At 49.2% G+C, this 20,568-nt stretch overlaps 1 protein-coding gene across 11 annotated transcripts in view; it reads left to right on the top strand.

The window, feature by feature from the left end:
* Positions 1–20,568, top strand: part of SYT17 (synaptotagmin 17) — a 66,705-nt gene that overhangs the window by 17,595 nt on the left and 28,542 nt on the right. For all 11 annotated transcript variants that reach the window (XM_019753063.2, XM_019753057.2, XM_019753062.2 and 8 more), the window contains 2 exons: positions 9,075–9,195; positions 10,921–11,076. In XM_019753063.2, the coding sequence (XP_019608622.1) occupies positions 9,075–9,195; positions 10,921–11,076 (277 nt within the window). The remainder of the gene's footprint in view (positions 1–9,074; positions 9,196–10,920; positions 11,077–20,568) is intronic.

Raw genomic sequence — 20,568 nt, forward strand, 5'->3', positions numbered from 1 at the left:
GCAGACGCCCAGGGAGAAAAAGGCGCCAGTGTCCCCTTCCCATAGAGGTGTCTGGTCTTGTGTGACTCTAGTAGCTATCTCTCTCTCGGCTTTTGGGTGGGTGGGCAGGGACAGTCCCCAGCTGTCCCCACTCAGCCAGTGTCTCCCTTTCTGCTCATAGAGGCGGGGAATGGGGATGGTGTGTCTACTGCAGGACCCATCTCTGCCCCTTAAAAATCCCAGAAGGAGGGCTAGGCCCTGGTTGTTGCTGGCTCCTTGGTACGTCCTTTGTCCCCAGCATTGGGGCCCAGACAGCTAGTTCTGGGGTCAACTGGAAAAGTCCCCCTCTGTATCCTGTCGACACACAGCTGGAGGTTTGGCCAGACCCTCCATAGCATCAGCCTTTACTCTCGGTCTCTTTGGCGCTGAGAAGGAACTTGGGAGATGGTTTTTGAATGGAGTAATATCATTGTGTAAAGAGTGTTAGCTTTTGAGTTAGACTGACCTGGTTAAGGTCCCGGCTTCACCATCTATTGGCCGTATGAACTTGGGCCTGACTCCTCACCTATAAATTAGGGATAATAATGCTCAGTGCACGGGGATTATTGCGATACCAGCCATGATTGGTGACTCTTACGGAGCACTCGCTGTGTGCCAGGCACGAGGCTGAAAGCTTCTGTAGTATTAACTATCATCCCACTCAGTCACCATCCCATTTTATATATGGGGAAACTGAGGCATGCGCTAACTAACCTGTGCGAGGCCACAGAACTGGGGCTTGAACCCAGGCTGTCTAGCTCCAGAGGCTGTGCCCTTAGCCACGCTGCTTCACACCCCATCGCCTCTTGATAAACTCTGGTCAGGCAGGTACAGAAAGCACATGGTGTGTAAGGTACACTGAGTAGTGACTGGTGACAGGGAGCTTGGGCAGCAGAGGCTGGGGGAGGGACCTGGGGAGGGAACAGGGGAGGGACCTGGGGAGGGAACAGGGGAGGGACCTGGGGAGGGTGGGCACCAGAAAGACGAAGCAGAGGTGGGCGGGGAGCCCTTGAGCCTAAGGAGGTGGCCTTAGAATCCACTTGTGTTTCAGTGTCTGCTATTTCGGCATAAACATGCCCCAGGCAGACGGAGGTAGAAGGAATTTAGGGCAGTTTTTTCAAAGGAAAAATAGTAGCTGATTGGAGGTGCCAAGTTGTGTGCTGATGGGGCCTCCTGGAGTGTTACCAACCAATTTTGTATCTTGTGCTCATTCACCACCGGATACTGTAACAAGGCCAGTGTCAGTTATTTAATGAGCATCTCTCTTTAACTAGCCCCGAGCTGCTGTCTGCTCTGACCTCTCAGCAGAATCCTGGCCCCTGTGTGTGTGTTAAAAGGGTTTCCTGCCTGGGTTTTGATAAACAGCAGTGTTTTGACAACACTGCAGTCAGGGCTGGGCCCAGGCCAGAACCTTACAAGGCAGCGTTAACTAGAAGTTTATTCTCAGTGTGCTCATTCCGGTTTTCTTCCTCCTGAAATGGTAATGGAGTTGCATTTCAGACCTCATCATGAGCTTTTGATTCGGAGTTACAATGTGAACGAGAAGGGGAACCAGAGATGATTTGGACCAAGCCTATTTTATGGATTAGAAAACTGCAGCACAGTGAAGTTGAGTGACTTATCCAGGGTCACACAGCTTTCAGTGACAGAAACGAGACTAGCATTAGATCGCCTGGCTTCCAGGCAGGAGATCTTTCCACCGTGCCAGAATGCATTACCACACGAGGGAAGGTGTGTGTGTTGGCTAAGAGGACAGGCCCTGGAGTCATACAGACCTGGGTTCAAGTCCCAGCTTTGCCACCCTCTAGCGTTGTGGGCCCAGGAGAATTAACGTATCATCTCTAAGCCTCAGTTTCTTCGTCTGTACCGCTTCTGGTGGTATGACCCTAGGCAGTTACTCAGTGTGAGTACCAGAGGGTGTCAGCCTTGGGGACCATCTTAGAATTGGGGCTCCCACACCTCCCATGGGAGAGGATGCTGGCTAGTTTGGTCACGTGGCCATCTCTGACTCAGTCACCTGGCCAGGGACAGAAGGGGGTACTCTAGCCAGGTGGTGTCAAATGCCCAGGGTTAGCTCCACCCAAACCACAGCCAAAGAGGTTGTGATACCAGAAGTGAGGGGCATATTGAACATACAGAAACACCAGTACCTTCTATAGGGCCTCCCCAAAACCCAAGACAGAGAGAAAAGTGCAGTGTTTCTTAACAGTGAGGGCTTCTAAACGCAATGGATGTAAGAAAAGGAAGTAGCTGCAAGGGATGGCCTGTGCTTTTCTTTCTTTTTTCTTTTTTTAATCCATCAACAGATGTAGTAGACTCTTAACCACGTGCAGAGCCCTGGACTGTGGGCTTTGAAGTCTGACAGACCTGAGTTCAAATCCTGCCTTGATGACTAACACCTTCATCCATTCAATTAACATTTACTGAGCACTTAGGCACGATGCCAGTGTTGTCACAGGGGACAGTCACTGTGTGACCTTGGGAAAGTTACTTGACTTCTCTGAGTTTTCAGTGGAGAGGATGTGGGGCTAAAAGCCAAAGAGTATGGTTGTCAAGAGTGTCCAATCTGGAGTTTGCTTCCTTAGGTGCATACCCCATAAACCATTTTTGCTCATAACACTTCTGATACCCAATGCATGGGGCTTTTCTCCACACCAACAAATTCTCCGTCTCTCCCAACACCGAGTGGGTGCCCCAGTTCTGATACTAACTGCCTGGGCGAGCTCAGACCCCACCAGACGGCCCTCACGTAAGACGCGAATAGCAAATCCCACATTGTCACCCATACTTCTGACCGACCCAGCTGTAAATCGAGTTCTCGTGACCTCTCCCTCACGCCCCATAATGGGCAGAATGGCCCACAGAACTCATGAAGGCACCTTACTTACTACTAGCAGTTTATTATAGAAGACACCACTCAGAAACAGCCAAATAGAAGAGATGCACAGGGCGCGGTGGGGGGTGGGGCTTCCATTCTCCCTGTAGGGGCACCACCCTCCCAGCACCTTGATGTGTTCATCCAGCTAGAAGCTCTAAACCCAGTTATGGAGGCGTTTTCATGGAAGTTTCATTACGTAGACATAACTGATTGAATAGTCGGCCATTGGTGATTGAACTCAGCCTCTGGGTCTTCTCCCCTCCCAATGAATGAGGGTTGGAGCTGAGAGTTCCCTCCCGCTAACCATGCTTTGGTTTTTCTGGTGACCAGTCTTCATCGGGAAGCTATCTAGGGACTCTGCCATCTGTCCTCTCAGCATACAGAAGATACTCTTATTTCTCTGGAGATTCTGAGGGCTTTAGGAGCTGTGTGCCAGGAACCAAGGACAAAGACCAAATATTTCTTATTGTATCACCCCTTGGCTCTGCGCTTGCCTGCTGTGTGATGTCCAGCACGTTCCTTAGCCTTCCAGGATCTCAGTTTACTCATGCGTACAATGAGGATACCAGTAGACCCTCTCCTGGAGGGGGTAGTGAAGATTAAATGGGAAAATAAAGTACTCAGAACTCTGCCTGGCACCTGGTATGCTCTCAGTAATGTTGGTTATTATCACCATCATCACCATCACCAGCATCATCACCACCACCGCCATCATCACCATCATTAACACCGTCATCACCATCACCACCATCATCATCATCATCATCACCATCATCATCATCACCATCATCATCATCATCACCGTCATCACCGTCATCACCATCATCATCATCACCGTCATCACCACCACCATCACCATCACCACCATCACCATCATTACCATCATCATCATCACCATCATCATTATCACCACCATCACCACCGTCACCACCATCACCATCACCACCATCACCATCATCACCATCACCACCACCATCATCATCGTCACCACCGTCACCACCATCACCACCACCATCACCATCACCACCATCACCACCATCATCACCATCACCATCATCATCACCATCACCACCGTCTGACATGTAGATACTCTTAAGTATCTGTTAACTGGGTGGTTGGGTCGAATCTGAGGTGGAATAGGGTTTGGTGAGACACAGAAGCACAGGGGGTCTTCCTACGCAGAAAAGGAATGCGCAGACAGAGGAAGGGGCTGGGGACTCGACCCTGCTGGCTCCCTGCTGGCTCGAGGGCCCTCCCTTAGCGGGCAGAGCGTCTCCCACCCTTCCCCGTAAGTGCCCCGGTACGTCCTGGCTGCTGCTGCTACTACGTGAGGGCACTCACCCTAACATAATCTCTCCACTATTGGTCCTTTGTTCTGAACACAGGTTTGGGCTGGAACATTGCATGTTCTGGGCAACCTGCTGCAGCACTGGGAGCCCAGTTTAGGACAGAATCATTCTCTTTCAAGAAGCTTGAGTGGATCTGAAGCAGTTGATCTAACTTGGATGGCCATTGAGTCCTAGACATAAACTCTCAGACGTCAAAAGCTTGAGCTTCTCTCGCGTCGTCCTGGAAAGTGTGGCTTTTCATACAAAGGATATAAATGAACATTTCTCTTTGCCAGCACTCACCGAGCGTGTGTTACGTACCTGGGGAGATGGAGGGAAGTAACAACATGGGAGCACGACCCTCAGTGAGCTCACAGCCTCGTGGGGCAGGAAAGATGGGAGGAAAGAGGGTCACTGCCTCAAAAATGAAAAAAGAGCCTTGTCTCACACCATCCACCAAAGCCAATTCCAGACAGTCCAAGGAATTCCATTTGAAAGGCCAGCTTGTAAGTTTTAGAAGGAAGAAAAGGAGAATATCTTTCTGACTTCAGCAAAGAATTTCTAGAAAAGCCATCAAGTGTGAACCACAGAGGGGGAAAAATACATGTGTTCTACCACATTCAAATTATGCATTCTGCTCATCAGAAAATGTGGTAAAAAAAACGATGACCAGGCTGCCCACCAACTGGAGAATATGTTTACTCTGGACATGTATTAGTTTGTTAGGGCTGTTGTAACAAAGGACCACAAATTGAGTGAGTGGCTCAAACAACAGAAATTGACTGTCTCACAGTTCTGGAGGCTGGAAATCCGAGATCCAGATGTTGGTAGGGCCCTGCTCACTCTGCAGGTTCTTGGAAGGTTCTGTTCCAGACCTCTCTCTGCTTCTGGTAGTTCCTTGGCCTGTGGCAGCATAAATCCAGTCTTCACATGGTATTGTGTGTGTGTGTGCGTGGCTGTGTCAAAGTTTCCCCTTTTATAAGGGTGGGCCTCATATTGGATCAGAGGCTCACCTCCTCCAGGAAGACCTCCTCACTAAGTACATCTGCAGAGACCCTGTTTTCAGATAAGTCCCTTCTGAGATGCTGGGTGTTGGGACATAAACATACGCATTTTGGTGGGACACAATTCAACCCATCACAACACATGACTGCTGAATAATTGAGCAGTATCCATAGTATTGAAAAGCCTTCTTACAAATGAATAAGAGAAAGACAAATACCCAATAGAAAAAAATGGCGCTAGGAAACAAACAGGGCTTTCAGAGAAGAGAAAGCATGAATAGTTGATAAACGTGCAAAGATGTTCCCCCTTTCCAGCAGTCAGGGAAATATGAGCTAAATCCACAATAAGATATCCCGTGGACAGGAATGATTGGAAAGCCTGATAGTAACAGACACATTCAGTCCCGTGCAAAATGTGTCTTGTAGCCGTGCCCCGGGCAGAGCAAGTATTCCTATTTCAGTCGAACCGTGACTAGGTGGCCAGTGAAATGCAAACAAAACCTATTTTGGCAACCAAGCAGTCCCACACTGGTGACGGGGGCAGACCTCTGTTTCCCTCTGCTAATGGCTGCGAAGTTAGTTTAGCCCTTTCGGCCAACGCTCTGGCAGTTCACATCGAGAGGCAGAAAAAGGTCTGGGTATTTTTTTACCTGGCAGTTCACATCGAGAGGCAGAAAAAGGTCTGGGTATTTTTTTACCTATCTCGATATATTCTTGGACCTAGTAATCCCACCCTGGCTTTTCCTGGAAGGATGGAATCTAAAAGAAGAAAATTGCCCTAAATGCCCAATTTTAAGTGGTTAGAAATAATCCCGAGTACCTCGCAATAGGAAAAAGGTTAAAGTAAATTACGGTATTTCAGCTCAACGGAATCTTCTATGCAGATGTTAAAAATGGTGCTTTCCATGTCTAGATAGTAACACGGAAAAGGTGTGTCTATTTAGTCTATTTAAGTTTAGAGGACAGGGAGGATTTGAGAATTTGCCTGTGTTGTCAGCACAGCTATGCAAACACGGTTCTGGTGTATGCACAAGATCTGGAAAGGGACCCGAAGGCGGGAGGGCTGGAGAAAGGAACGCATCGGATGAAATGTGTGAAGCGCTGGAATAGGGGCAGGATTTTGCTTTTTGCTTTTTTTTTTTCTGTTTTTTTTTTTTTTGCTTTTTAACCAATGCATTCCTACTTTAATGTTGTTTGTGCAGTAAGTGGCGAGACAAAATGTTTCTCTCCACCTGTGAGAACAAAGGCAGGAGAGCTCAGAGCAGCCATGCTCCGGCTTGGATGAAAGTTGTGTGCACACGCCTGAAACCCTCTGCTAGGCGAGGGAGCAGCCATGTTCTGTAGAAGCACTTCAGAGGAAGTATGGCGGGAGGACAGCTGGGCTGTCGTCTTCCCCAGAAAGCGCCTTTTGTCCCACATGGTTGTCTTTGATTTCCTTTTTATCGATCAGAACTTAGCTGTGTTCAAAGGCTCAGGGAGAGAGCATTTTTGTCTGGGAAGAGAGCAGAGCGTTTGCATAAGACGGCTGCTGGGAGCGTGCAGGGTTCTGGATTCATTTGAGTAATTCACAGTCAATTTCGGTTCTCCCAAGCTACCCGTGCGGGGCAACCAAATTAAGCTCCCCAGGCTCTTGAAAAAGGAAACAATGCCTGTTTATTTGTGACATTGCCTTGGAAAGGGAAAAAGTAGAAGGGCAGTCAGGTTCTTCCCCCTCCGCAGCTTCCATTCTCTTGAGGGTGGATAGGGTCGGTGACACATCATGCTGATGACCTCTCTTCGACCAGGATGTGGCAGTGGTGAGGTGGGGGGCGGCAGTTGGCTCCCATGGTCATCTGGATTGCAGTTGTTCCAGGTGCCGTGAGGATGGTGGTGGAGACGGTCCTGGCCTTTGCAGAAAACGAGAAAATAGCCAATAAAGACAAAGTACCACGAAAGAAAGCAAACAAGGTGATGTGATGAAAAGTGATGGAAGCAGCAAAGTGTTTCCCAAAGGGCGGTTGGGGAAAGCTCCGATGAGGAGGTGACATTTGAGTTGAGATTCCCAAGCTGAGGGAGCGACAGGTACAAATCCTGGGGCCGGAATGGTCTTTTGTTTTCAAGGCCTAGAAAGAACGCAGCTGCGGCTGATGGATGAGGTCTGAGATGTCGCAGGGGCCAAGTTATTGACATTAATATTTAGATCCTGGTGGACCCCTGGCTCTCAACTGGGCGGTCTTTCCTTCAGGAGACATTGGTGCTGTCTAGAGACTTCTGAATTGTCATCATGGGGGTGGTATACTCCTGGTATCACTGGGTAGAGACCGGGCTGCTGCTAAACATCCTCCGGTGCACAGGACGGCCCCCCACGGCACTGTGACCCCGCCCCAAATGGAAATGGTACCAAGGTTGACTGGACCTATTGCAGGTGACGCTAAGGATTTGGGATTTCATTCTGAGAGTGATGGAGGGTGCTGTGCAGGAAAGTGAGAGAACGGCCTGGTTCCGTTTTCTTTCGTAAATCTCGAGTATTGGACCAAATGACTCCAGCTCTGACACGCCAACCTTCTCTGACTACACGTGGGTAGGAGAAGGGAGACTTCAGAGAGTTGGGGATCCTCCCAGAATAGGCAGTCCATTCTCCGTGGGACAGCTGAGCCCCCTGCCCGGGAGGAGATTTCTGTCCGGTGCTTAGGGTTCTGTTTGCATAAAGAAGAAAGCCCTAAGGAAGAAGTGGAAGGATAGGAATTGCAGCGTGAGCCTTGGCTTGCAGCTGGTGCTTTTGGCCTCTTCCGGTCTGGGGAAAAAGTCAGTCTGGTTGCTCTTAACATTTGTTCAGGCTAGAATCCTGTATAAGAAAAAAATCTGAATCAGCCCGAGGTTCATAGGTTTAGTTAAGATTTCTCCACCTCCACGCTATTGATATTTTGGGCCCGACTATTCTGTGGGGGAGGGCGGGAGGGGGTCGTGTACTTTGTAGGATGTTCAGCCGCATCCCTGCCTCCACCCACTAGATGCCAGTAGCACCCCCTCCCCAGTTGTGACAACCAAAAATGTCTCCAGACACGGCCACATGTCCCTGGAGGTGGCGGGAGGGTAAAACTGCCCCAGGTTGATGTCAGTTGACTGTGCCAGTACTTATGGGGTGTCCACAAAGATCACCGTAAATCCCATGATCCTTCAGGAAAAGGGTCAGGTTGGGGAGCCCCTGGACTGGATGGCCCTGCTTTCTGTTCCTTAACAGCTGGCTGCTGGTCAGCTTTTAAATGTAGCATCAGACACTTCTAGGGAGCAGAGACTAAGAAGACCCTGGCTTCAGGAAGCCTCCCGGAATAGTTTGCCCTCAGGTTGTTCAGCGCTTCAGTGTTTGATATCCACATGGACGTGTGTGCCACACAATCTGGGCTAGGAGCCCCGAGTGTAGTGAGGACTCTCCATTTTCTCCAGGGCTGGGTTAAGATCCGACCTTGTGACCCTGTGTGGCCTCGGATAAGTATTTAACGCCTCTGAGCCTCAGTTTCCTCATCTGTTAAATGAGAATCAAACTCATATTTCAGAGACTTATTATGAAGACCGAGCCAGTTATTACATGGAAGGTGCTTAGCAGAATACTTCACAGGTTGCATTGATTTCTCGTTGATGCTTTTGTTACTACATTGTTGCTGCTGTTAAGCCTTCTAAGAACAGAAAGAGCTTTCTGACATAAAAAAACTGGGAGGGGGTGGGCAGAGGCTAAAAGAAGTCAAAGAGGCACCCACTGTCGACTGATCCGCCCACAGAAGCCCAATTGTGAGCTGCTGGGATCAATTTCCTGCGTGGTAGGTGCAAAATAAAAGGAAAAAGGCAACTTCCTATTTCCTTTCTCTGCAGAATGAAGTGGAGCTGGGGGAGCTGCTTCTGTCACTGAATTACCTCCCAAGTGCTGGGAGACTAAATGTGGATGTCATTCGAGCAAAGCAACTTCTTCAGACAGATGTGAGCCAAGGTTCAGGTACAGTGTGATCCCCTCCTTCCCCCATTTCTTTAATGGGCCATCTATGTGTGTTGGACACAAAGGACCCAATGTTCGTTCTCAGCATCCTGGATACTGTTAACAAGATAAGACCCTGTGAGGGTAGATAGCATCCAGAACTAGGATGTTAGTTCAAGAAGAAACATAAATGATCAGACGTTTCTTAGAATGAGGCAGGTAAATGATGCCATCTCATAACCCCATTTGAATTGGGGATTTGACTGAGACCGGTTATGACAATGACTCAAAACTAGATCCTCTTTGTACACTTGCAGCCCCCTAGGAAGTCACTTGGCTTTCCAGATTCTATGCCTGCAATAGAGACACCATCCTCCAGGTGGCGGTAGTGTGCATTGAACGTGCATCCTAATCTGGGAGTAGTGGACACACCCTAAAGTTTTTTCCCAGCTCATTTCAAGTGTACCATAAATCTTTATAAATCCCAGCTCTGAAAAGACTGTTGTATTTAAAGTGTCTACTTTATGGCAAACCAATTCAAACATGACTTAACGAAACGGAAGAGATTACATTCCATCTGTATGTAACTCCTCCCGAGACAGCAAAGGATATTGTCATGAAAGCAGCCATGGTTGCTGGGATCTCTTCAGCTCAGTGGTGGAAATACTGTCTTCTCTAAGTGCAATAACTAAAATAAATTACTGTTGCTATCAGGTGACAGCTGAATTTAGAAGACAGTGTGCCTTCTCGAAAACCGCATTACAAAAGCAAGTTTTGAAGGGTCCTGTGGAGGGAATGGTATTAACGCTGGAGAGTTTCAGACTCACCACAGTGGGAGAGTCTGTATGACAAAATAATTAAGGGTTTCAGAGTCACACTGCCTGGAACCAAATCCCATTTCTAGTGCTTGCAAATAATGTGGCCTTGGGGGCGTTACATAACCTCCAGAAGCCTCAATTTCTCCATCTGAAAAACTGACAGAATAACAGTATTCATCTCATTGGGTTGTTTAAACAATATTCAGTTAGATGATGTACGTGATTCTCACTGTAAACTGTAAAGGAATTTAAGAATGATCGTTAGAAGTCTGCCATCTCTCTTCTATGTGTGGGCGATGGGCTCCCTACGACAGTGCGTTTCCAGAACAGGAAGCCAAGACAGGCTCTGGGTCTGGCTCTGCCTCCACTAGCCAGATCTCAGGCAAATCATTTCTCATCCTGAGTCGTCACTTTTTTCATCTGTAAAATGAACAGAATGCCTGACACATGGGAGGAGCTCGATGAATATTGGATGGCTGGAAGAAGAGAGGAAGGGATGAGCAGATAAGCAGCTATTATAGATGGGGAAAGGAGGAATTAATAATAGATGGATAGATGGGAAAGAGGGTGAATGAAAGGGGGGATGAATGCCTGGACTGATGGATGGAAAGGATGGATGGATAGAAAAATAGAGAGATGAAAGGATGGGTAGGTGGTTGGGCTGTCAGCTAAGTGGGAAGATGAATGGATGGAAGGAAGGCAGGGAAGAGGGGGAAGGAAGGAAGGAAGGAAGGAAGGAAGGAAGGAAGGAAGGAAGGAAGGAAGAAGGAAGGCAGGGAAGGGGGGGAAGGAAGGAAGGAAGGAAGGAAGGAAGGAAGGAAGGAAGGAAGGAAGGAAGATGGATGGATGGGAAATTGAATGGATGAATGGACGGATGGATTGGGTTTCATAATCTCCAATAATCTCTGATGTTGTATCCAATTCTCAGACCCCTTTGTGAAAATCCAGCTGGTACATGGACTCAAGCTTGTGAAAACAAAGAAGACATCCTTCTTAAGAGGCACAATCGATCCTTTCTACAATGAATCCTTCAGCTTCAAAGTTCCCCAAGAAGAATTGGAAAACGCCAGCTTAGTGTTTACAGGTAGGGGGTGCTCCAGACCCTGATGACCCCCAGGTGAGGTGAAGCGTGTTCAGCGTAACTGTTTTAGAGGTAGAAGGCACCTAGAGAGAGTAATTGAGCTGGGAGGTATCTAGGCAAAGCTATAGTTCTCCTGAATTCAAATCCATAAGGTTCTAAGTTGCTTTATCTATCAACTAGGGAAAAGAGCTGTCACCTCCAGACTAAGGACCTGAAACCCAGCTCATTCGCTTGTTTCCAAACATTCCATAATAAAAGTAAGGTTGAACTTGTAATTTAAGCATTTGCTGAGAATCCTGGTAAAAGCCTGTAATTAGCTGGGCTGGGCTTTCTGAGCAGTTCCTTTCTTGTGTGGGATTCTTCTGTAATTTTCAATCAGGTGATTTCTGCAGCTGAAGTTTCAAAGAAAAGAGGGAGGGAAATTGCTTTTCAACTCCTGAGACAGCAACAGGCAGGCAGTCCGCAGACCGTCTGGGAAAGTAGACTGGGGTTGGCCACTCAGGTTGCTGGGCTGTGATTGGAAGTAGTGGAAAAAAAGGAAAGAAATGCAGCTTGACGATGGCTCTTCAAAAATTAAAAATAGAATTACCATATCATCCTGCCATTCTACTTCTGGGTGTGTACCCAAAAGAACTGAAAGCAGGACTCGGATATTTGCACACTTATGTTCACAGCAGCGTTACTCACAATTGTAAAAGGTGGAAGCAACCCAGTTGTCTTACCGATGGATGGATAAATGGATAAACAAAATGTGGTCTATACACACAATGCAATATTGTTCAGCCTGAAAAAGGAAGGCAGTTTCCTCCAACATGGAGGAACCTTGAGGACGTTACACTGAGCGAAGTAAAGCAGATGTGAAAGGAGAAATAGTGTATGATCCCATTTGTGCGGGGTAACCTAGGGCGGATAAGTTCCCAGAGACAGAAGGTGGAATATAGGTAATGCGGGAATGAATGGGGAGGGGGAGCGGGGAGTTAGTGTGCGACGGGCACGAGGGCAGTTTGGGAAGACAAAGATTCTGGGGTGGATGGCACTGATGGTTGCACACCAAGGCGGACTGTCTTCGTGCCACTGAATTGCATACCTACAACTGGTTAAAATGATAAGTTTTACATTACGTGCATTTCACCACAATTTGAAAAAAAGAAAGAAAAAGAAAAGAAATGCAGTGTGAGCCCCCCAGAACCCAGAATTCATTCCTCTGAGCAGCTCAGAGTAGTCCCTGGTTGCTGAGGCTGGACCCTGGAGATTGTTCTCTCCCTGGGACAAGTCACCGTTCTTTCATTGCCCCTCTGAGGCGGTAAGTACAGAGGTTAGGGCCCAGACCCTTGAGTCAGATGCCTGGGGTTCACTGTGTGACCTTGGCACTTTCCTTGGCCTCTCTGTGCCTCAGCTTCCTCATCTGTATAATGGGGATAGTGGTCCTTACCTCAGTGGGTTGTTGTCAAGTCCAAAATGGCTTCATGTATGTAAAGGCTCAGAAAGTGCTCATAGGTATTAGCTCTTCTTATTGTTACTGGAAGGACGTCAAATTGATGCAACCAGATGCCACCCTAAGGCTTTTCTGAAAGAAGGAGGGGAATAGATACGTAAATAATATATTCTACCCACTTTGTCAACTTAGAGTCTGAGTGTCTGTGGTAAACCCAAAAAGGGAAGGAAAAGCTTACTTTTCAGCCTGACCTGGGTGGGGTATTATTGTCTTCCTATCCCCCCACCCCCGCCAACGTGAGAGGACAACCCCTCTGTCCACCTGGAGGTGAAGTTTTGGTGAAATTGCATGGTAGCAGGAGCTAGATGTTACGCATGCTCCTCCTTCGGCTCCCCCTAAGTCTAGCCTGGCCTCCTGGCTTCCTGAAAAGCACAACTTACTCATCTGGTGAACTTGGTCAAGAGGCACTTGGCTTTGGAAAGGTGCCCAGTGCCTGAAAGAAGCAGGCGTGAGAGCATGCTGCCTGTGGCGGGGGGAGGGGTGCAGCTCCCCGGGTGAGGAGCTGACCAGGTGTCAGTCGCCACGCATTATTGTTTTGAGCACCGACTGTCTGCCCAGGACTGCCCATTAGATGCTGCATATTCAATAGGGAAGCAGACGTTCATGGCACGTGTGGTCATCGAGCCTGATCCTAGCAGGGGGCAGACATTGATCAAATGCCATGCCAGTCATGATTTCCTCGGGAACTGGCCTCGGTTCTGACGGAGAGAGGCCGTAGAGTAGCATGCCCACTAGTCGGGGAGTAAGGTGCCGTGGGAGCAGAGAGCTGAAGGTTGTAGGGGGTGAGGGGCGATCAGACAGGGCTCCAGGAGGGAAACTGAGGTCTGGATGAGAAATAGAGGAAGCTGAGGTCCGACAGGCTGCTGGGGATCTGCGTGGAGGACCCGCGCCCTGCTGCCCGCCGGCCCCGTTAGAGTTTCTCAAGGCAGCTGCTGTAGGAGTTAAGCTGGGCACAGGCTTAGAAGAGGCCCGTCGGTGATAAGCAGTGCCGGGCACTGGGGCACAGCGAGAAGGGAAAGCCATGACCGAGGCCCCTTACCCACCAGCTCTGTCTGTAGCTGGACCAGCGTACATGGCGCCTGTAACTTGAACACGCATAGGCATCTCCCAGGGATTTGTGAGAATAGAGATTCTGACTCATTCGGTCTGAGGTGGGGCCTGGGAGTCTGCATTTCTGACAGCTGCTGTGGGTCTGCAGACCACGCTTGGGGGACCGAATCCATAGAAACCCCAGGAAGTACAGCAGGGCGAGTGACAGTCACTCCACTTGTTAGAAAGATCAGACTCCAGCAGTCATCAGGGGTCCTAACCTCGTCTGTACATTCGTATTACGTGGGGACTTTCACAAATCCTGGTGCCCAGGCCTCAGAGCAAGTGAATCAGCCAGGGTATCTGTACTGGGGGAGGGACTGCACTTTTCAGAGCTCCCACGTGGTTCTCTTGTACCGCTGGGTTGGCAGGCTCTTGCCGTACTGTTCTGCTGTCTGCTTGGAGGCCTCCCAGGCCCCTCCATGAGAGTGAGTTCCAAGGCACCTGGTCTGTTGTCCATAATCGTTTGGCTTTCTGCAGCTGCAGCATCACATTGGTTAATTGAATCTGCTGGTGAGATGAGCTGGGTGGGGAATGAGATGGGCAGTCTGGAGCACAGTGCTGCCGCCCTCTTGCCCTGGGAGACCCCAGGGTCGAATGGGCCCCAGAGGACGTGCTAAAAATGTGTCGGAGTTTAGGAGGTGGGACAGAGCAGAAGCTGCGGGTTGCCAGCGCAGGAAGCCAGTCTGAGAGGGGCAGGGCCGTTCTGCGAGAGCCAGAAATTCCCTGAGGTCGAGAGGTGCTGTGGGTTTTCTGGGGTGCAGATGTTGCCCAGCATCGGGCCTCAGCCCGCCCAGGCCATGCTTGCTCTCTGCAGCCTCCCAGCAGCCTCTGGCTTCTCCCCTCCCAGCCCAGCTTACTGGGCACCAGGCCCCCTTTGCCTCCTAGAGAGGTGGTCGCGTGGCTATTCAGAGTATGGATTGGAGTGAGATACAGTTTGGTTCGAATGTCACCTTTACCACTTAGCAAGTGTGTGTGACCTCGGGCAAGTGATGTCCCTTTTCTGATCCACAGTTTCCTCCTCTGTTATATTCTTCCAATCTCAACAGTTCACATACAAAGCTTTAGAAAAGGCCTTATACATAGTTAGTGCTCAATAAATTACCCGATTGATGATGATGGTGGTGGTGATGATGATGATATTATTGACGGATTCTGCCCTAAAAGAGGGGACCCTGGAATTACACAGACAGCTTTGAATCTTGGCCCCACTGTCAACGAGCTGTGTGACTTCAAGCAAATGACTCCACCTCTCTGAGTCCCAACTTTCTGTTGTGTAAAAGGTAGCAAATCATTCCTTTTATGGGAATTAAAGGCAAATCAGCAGGTGGACCCATCCGTGCCAGGAGTAGCCACTTGAAAAGTCATATCTGCTGTTTTAATAATTGTAATGTTTAATAATCGTAATGTGTCTGAGAGTTGAAACACTGACACTTTTGAGATGATTAGCTCAGCCCAGCTGCCTGTAGTTATCTCCCTAGCATCGTCCTCACCTAATCACCATCACCCCAAAGCTGCCAGCTGGTACAGTGTCCGGGAACAGGTCACTGATACTAAAACTGTGCCAACTGGTTTGTGCTCCCAGCAGTGCCCTGGGCTTGGCAACATGCAAAAGAAGTTGGCAGTTGGCCGTTGGAGCCAGACTCAGACCCAGTCACATGAAATGAGAGGCAGAGGGGACATTAACGCCTCTGTTTTCTAGCCAAAGGACCATGACAGTGGGCCCCTAGGAGCCAGAGTGTGGGGATGATTGCAGGAAGGAGGCAGCTCAAGAGGGGATCCCCTAAACTTATATACAAACTCCTGGGCTCGTTCCCAGCTGCGCATGAGTGGCTCTGACCCTCCAGTACATCAACACCTTTGAGAACTGAAGTGCAGGCGAGACCACCACCCAGGTCCGGAGCTGGCCCCTCGGGGACACACCTGAGGGGCCAATACAAATAGCACTGCAAAGTCTTTGAAAACTGAAGTGACACTGGGACAACAGCACACAGAAAGCAGGTCTGAACCTAACCTGGTCTATTGCCTGCTACAGGTAGAAAACCAGCGTGTTAATAGGACTTAAACACGACCTAGAGTCTCGTAACGTGATATTCAAAATGTCCAGAATGCAATCCACAATTACTATGTATGAAGACCCGTAAAATCTGGCAAACTCTTGGAGGAAATATAATCAGTAGACACCAACCACAAGATGACCCATGTATTGGAATTACCAGACAAAGACTTTATAGCAGTTATTATAACCATTCTCTGAGAAGTAAGGGTGAACTCTCTTGAAAAGGATAGTAGGATACACGAGATCAGCAGATCAGCAGAGAAATAGAAGACATGAAACAGAACCAAATGACAGTTTTAGAATGGAGAAGCACAATAGGAAAAAGAAATACTCACCGAATGGGCTCAATGACAGACTGGAGAAGACAGAAGAAAGAATCTATGAACTTGAAGATAGGTCACAAGAAATAATGCAGCCTGAACAACAGTAAAAAGATTGGGGGAAAGGACCAGAGGGGGAAAGAGAGAACTATGGAGTAATGTCAGAAAGTCTAATATTCATGTCATGTGATTCCCAGAAGGAGCGAGGCAGTGGGGAGCAGTGGCGTGGGGGTGGATGACACCCCCCAAAGGACTTGAGTTCCTGACCAGGTTGCTGGGCCCCCAGCCATACTGTCCTTCCCGTCCCAGAAAGCATCAGCAAGTCACGAGGAGGCAGCATTGCAAGTCAGCCAGACCTGGCTTCAGACTGACTATGAGCAGATCGCTTTACATCTCTGTGCCTCAGTTTCCTTGTCTGAGCAATGGGGACAGTCATAGTTACATGTATCAGGAACCTCTTGTGTGTTCGTTCTCCCATTTAATCTTTTAACAAACATGTATGATCTATTTTCTGCCTGCTTTCCAGTTGGGGAAACTGAGGCTCGGAGAAGGGAAGTGCAATGAATTGAGCCAATGCAAAGCCTGAGAGAACAGTCCTCACAAAACTGGCCTCACTTCAGACACCAGCTGCAGGTTCAGGGGTCCCCAGAAGCACCCTCACTTCGGACCCGTTGGCTACCAATCTAGGGTCCCTGTGACCACCGTGAGGGTCAGTAATTCACAAGAACGACTCACAGAACTCAGGAAAACACTACTTATGACCACAGTTTTATGACAGCAAAAGGGTACACATTAAAATCAGCCCAGGAAAGAGACACACAGGGCAAGTGACCCAGACAGGGCGCTTCCAGTCGTCTTCTCCCTGTGGAGTCATGGGTGGTGTGACTTCCTCCTGTCACTTATCAGTGACAATATATGGAGTATTGCTGACCAGAGAATGTACCGAGTCTCTGATGTCCAGAACTGTTACTGGGGCTCAGTCACATCCCGTCCGTTGGCTGACCTTGGTCCAGCTCACAGCTTTAGTCACTAGTGTCTCCGAAGGTCTGAGCTGACACTGTGTGGCCCTCAAGCTCCTGTCACGTTGTTACGCTGTCCAGCGGCCAGAGCCCTCAGATAAGCAAAGGCACTTCTGCAGGACATTCCAGTGACCCGGAGACCAGCTCCCCGGAGCCAGGAGCCAAGGCCAGACCTCTGTTTGGGTAGGATGGGTTCTTCGCGGCACAGGAAGTAACTGTCACTTGTGCTGTCACCCAGCAGGTGAGTGGTTGAGCCAAGCTTCACCTGCTGTTTGGTTCCAAAGTCCTCCTCACTCTTAATCACCTCCTTGATGTACGTGTGGGTCACCTGGGGACCTTGTTAAAGTGCAGATTCTGAGTCAGTAAGTCTGGGGTGGGGCCTGAGCATCTGTATTTCTTTATTTTTTAAGTTTAATATAGTTTTTATTTTTTTTATTTTGTTTTTTTTTATTTTTATTATTTTTATTAGTTTCAGGTGTACAAAACAATGTAATAGTTAGACATTTATCATTCATATCCCTCACACAGTGATAACCCCCCTCCCCATCCACTACCCCTCTGACATCGCACACAGCCATTACATTTCCACTGTCTCTATTCCTAATGCTGTACTCTGCTTCTTGTAAATATATATATAAGACATTGTAGTTGACATTCAGCATCTGTATTTCTAATAAGCTCCGTGTGACACTTGCTGATCTGAGGGCCACAGTTTGCGCAGCACGAAGACGCTGCCTCTCCTTCATGACCTCTGTCCATCTAGAGCAGGGAAGGAGTGTGCGTGTGAGGAAGTAGCAGAGGGAGGGTCAAGTAGAGACCGTAAGGTTAGGGTGTGGATTGTTTTTCTGAGTGCATTGAGAGGCCTTTGGAGGGTTCTGACCAGGGCAGGGATATGATCTGGAGAATGTTTTACAATATCATTCCAGCTGTTGCGTGGAGAATGGGTTATGGGAGAGCAAAAGGGGAAACCAGTGACCACCTGGGAGGCGGTGGTGCTGGTTCAGGAGAGAGATAGTGGCTTGGACCAGGGAGGTGGCAGAGTGTTCCAGAGAAGCTACTCAGTGGGTATAACCGTGGTGCCGGAGTCAACAGGATGTGCTGGTGGGTTCTCTGTAAAGGACCGTTCCCCGTCTTGACCAGTGATTTAACTCCTCTGACCCAGGATTTCCTTGTCTGTAGATCTCAGTTGCCGCCTCACAGAGTGTTGTGGGGACCAGAGGAGATGGTGTGTGTGCTGTGCTTACCACACAAAGTGCTGGCATTTAGGGAGGGCTTGGATTGCGACATTGAACCTGGAGGTGGGCAGAGGCGGACTTCCAGCCAGGTGGTCAGGAGATGGAAACGGAGCCTGCCCCTTGGGGCTCTCCTGGCAGCACCCCTGGTGGCACCTCCTCCTCAGCCTCTCCTCCAGAGAGCTCCTTGAGGCTGCCTGAGTCCACCCGGGTGGGAAACTTGGCTGGATCTTAAACATTCACTTCGGGTTCCAGTGACAGCCTTTGAAGACCTGGCCAGCTGCCAGGGCGCTGGGGATTTTGTCCCATTCGCATGGCTGTTTTCATGGTTTGGACCCCCTTAGCTGGAGTCTCATTCTAAGCAAATCCTTATGGGGGAGAACGTCAGGGGGCTGGAGATTTATCCAACCTCACATGGGCCTGGAGAGCCTGAGCTGGATGGCTCTGGGAGATGGGAAAGGTCACCACCACAGCCGGGTTCAGCCTTGCCTTGGGCCTCAGTGCTGGCTGCAAGCAATCGGCTTAGCAGCCAAGGTCAGCACCTGGGTGGGTGTGAGATGAAGACTTGTGCGTGAAATCAAATCAGAAACTGAGAATATCCTTTGCAGACATCCCTTCTGTTCCTCGCGTCATCCTGATTTCACCAACCCAGAGCTGTCCATCAGCGGGAGAAGGCTTAACCTTTAAAACGCCAGGGCCTACAAGGCCCAAGCTACCGGTGGTGTCACCAGTCTCTCTACATTGCAAGGAAACCTTTGGCTGCGGTGAAAATCGCTTTGGCGTAGACATCAGAAAACCAGATTCCCAGAGCTGGGTTGCTATATCTTGAGTGGGACCCATTTTCCTTCTTTCACGTGTGTGTAATAAACCTATCTCAGGATTGTTCATTCAACTTTTAACAACAGCAGTAGCAAACGCATAATGAGGTCTGACAGTTAAGTTCGTGAACTTGTGGCAACAATGTTGCTAACCTTTTTTGATATCAGAGGGATTGTTCATTATGAATTTGTACCAACTGGATAAACAGTTAACCAAGTTGACTATTTGGAAGTGCTGAAAAGGCTGCGTGAAAAAGTTAGATGACCTGAGCTTTTCTCCAACATTTCATGGCTCTTGCATCACGACAATGCACCAGCTCACACGGCACTGTCTGTGAGGGAGTTTTTAGCCAGTAAACAAATAACTGTATTGGAACACCCTCCCTACTCTCCTGATCTGGCCCCCAGTGACTTCTTTCTTTACCAGAAAATAAAGGAAATATTGAAAGGAAGACGTTTTGATCACATTTGGGACATCCAGGGTAATACAACGACAGCTCTGATGGCCATTCCAGAAAAAGAGTTCCAAAATTTCTTTGAAGGGTGGGCTAGGTACTGGTGTCAGTGCATAGCTTCCCAAGGTGGGGTACTCCGAAGGAGACCGCAGTGATACTCAGCAATGAGGTATGTAGCACTTTTTCTAGGATAAGTTCGCGAACTTAACTGTCAGACCGTGTGCATTGCTTTTTATGTGCCGGGCAGCGCTCCAGGAGTTTCGTATGCATTACACCATTTCATCCTCAGAGCAGCACTAATGCCCCAGTGCCCCAGCCAGGCCCAAAACAAGCTTGCTCTGCTCCCTGCCTGAGCGCCTCTTGCCTCTGAGTTCATGGTCAGTGTCAGCGTGGGGATCCCGCAGCAGCAACTCCAGGCTCGGGGAATTCAGCCAGACTGGAGCCGTCCCTGCAGAGACTTCACCAGATACCTTTGGACCGGCAAGCCTCGGGCCCTGCCGACAGAGAAGAGCAGTTAGGCCAGTGGTTCTCAGCCGGGGCTGCTTTGGGCCCCCTGTGGACATTGGGCAATGTCTGGAGGCAGTTTTGGTTGTCACAATTCAGGGGATATTATTGGCACCTGGTGGGTAGCTGCCAGGGATGCCAAACAGCCTGCAGTGCGCAGGACGGCGCCCACCACAGAGGACGTCATTGGTGCTGAGGTTGAGACACCCTGCGCTCGAGCCTCCTGGCATTTGTGGGGTGGGTGGTGACCTCCGCCAGCAGCTGTGAATGGCAGTTGGGCTTGGGCTCCGAGCCAGTCGGATCCTGTTATGTGCCTGTGTGAGGCTGTTTGCTCTCCTTATGGCACTTCAGCCTCTCGTCTTTCCCAGTGGTTTCACTTGAGCTGCCTGAGTGTGAAGAATTCAGAGGCAGAGCCTGTTGAGTGAATTCGCGCTCATCTGTGCAGTTTGTTCAGAGGGCTTCCCTGTTTCCACCCATAAAAACTGAGGCCGATGGAAACATCGT

Source organism: Rhinolophus sinicus, linkage group LG18, assembly GCF_036562045.2.
Source record: "Rhinolophus sinicus isolate RSC01 linkage group LG18, ASM3656204v1, whole genome shotgun sequence".
NCBI lineage: Eukaryota > Metazoa > Chordata > Mammalia > Chiroptera > Rhinolophidae > Rhinolophus > Rhinolophus sinicus.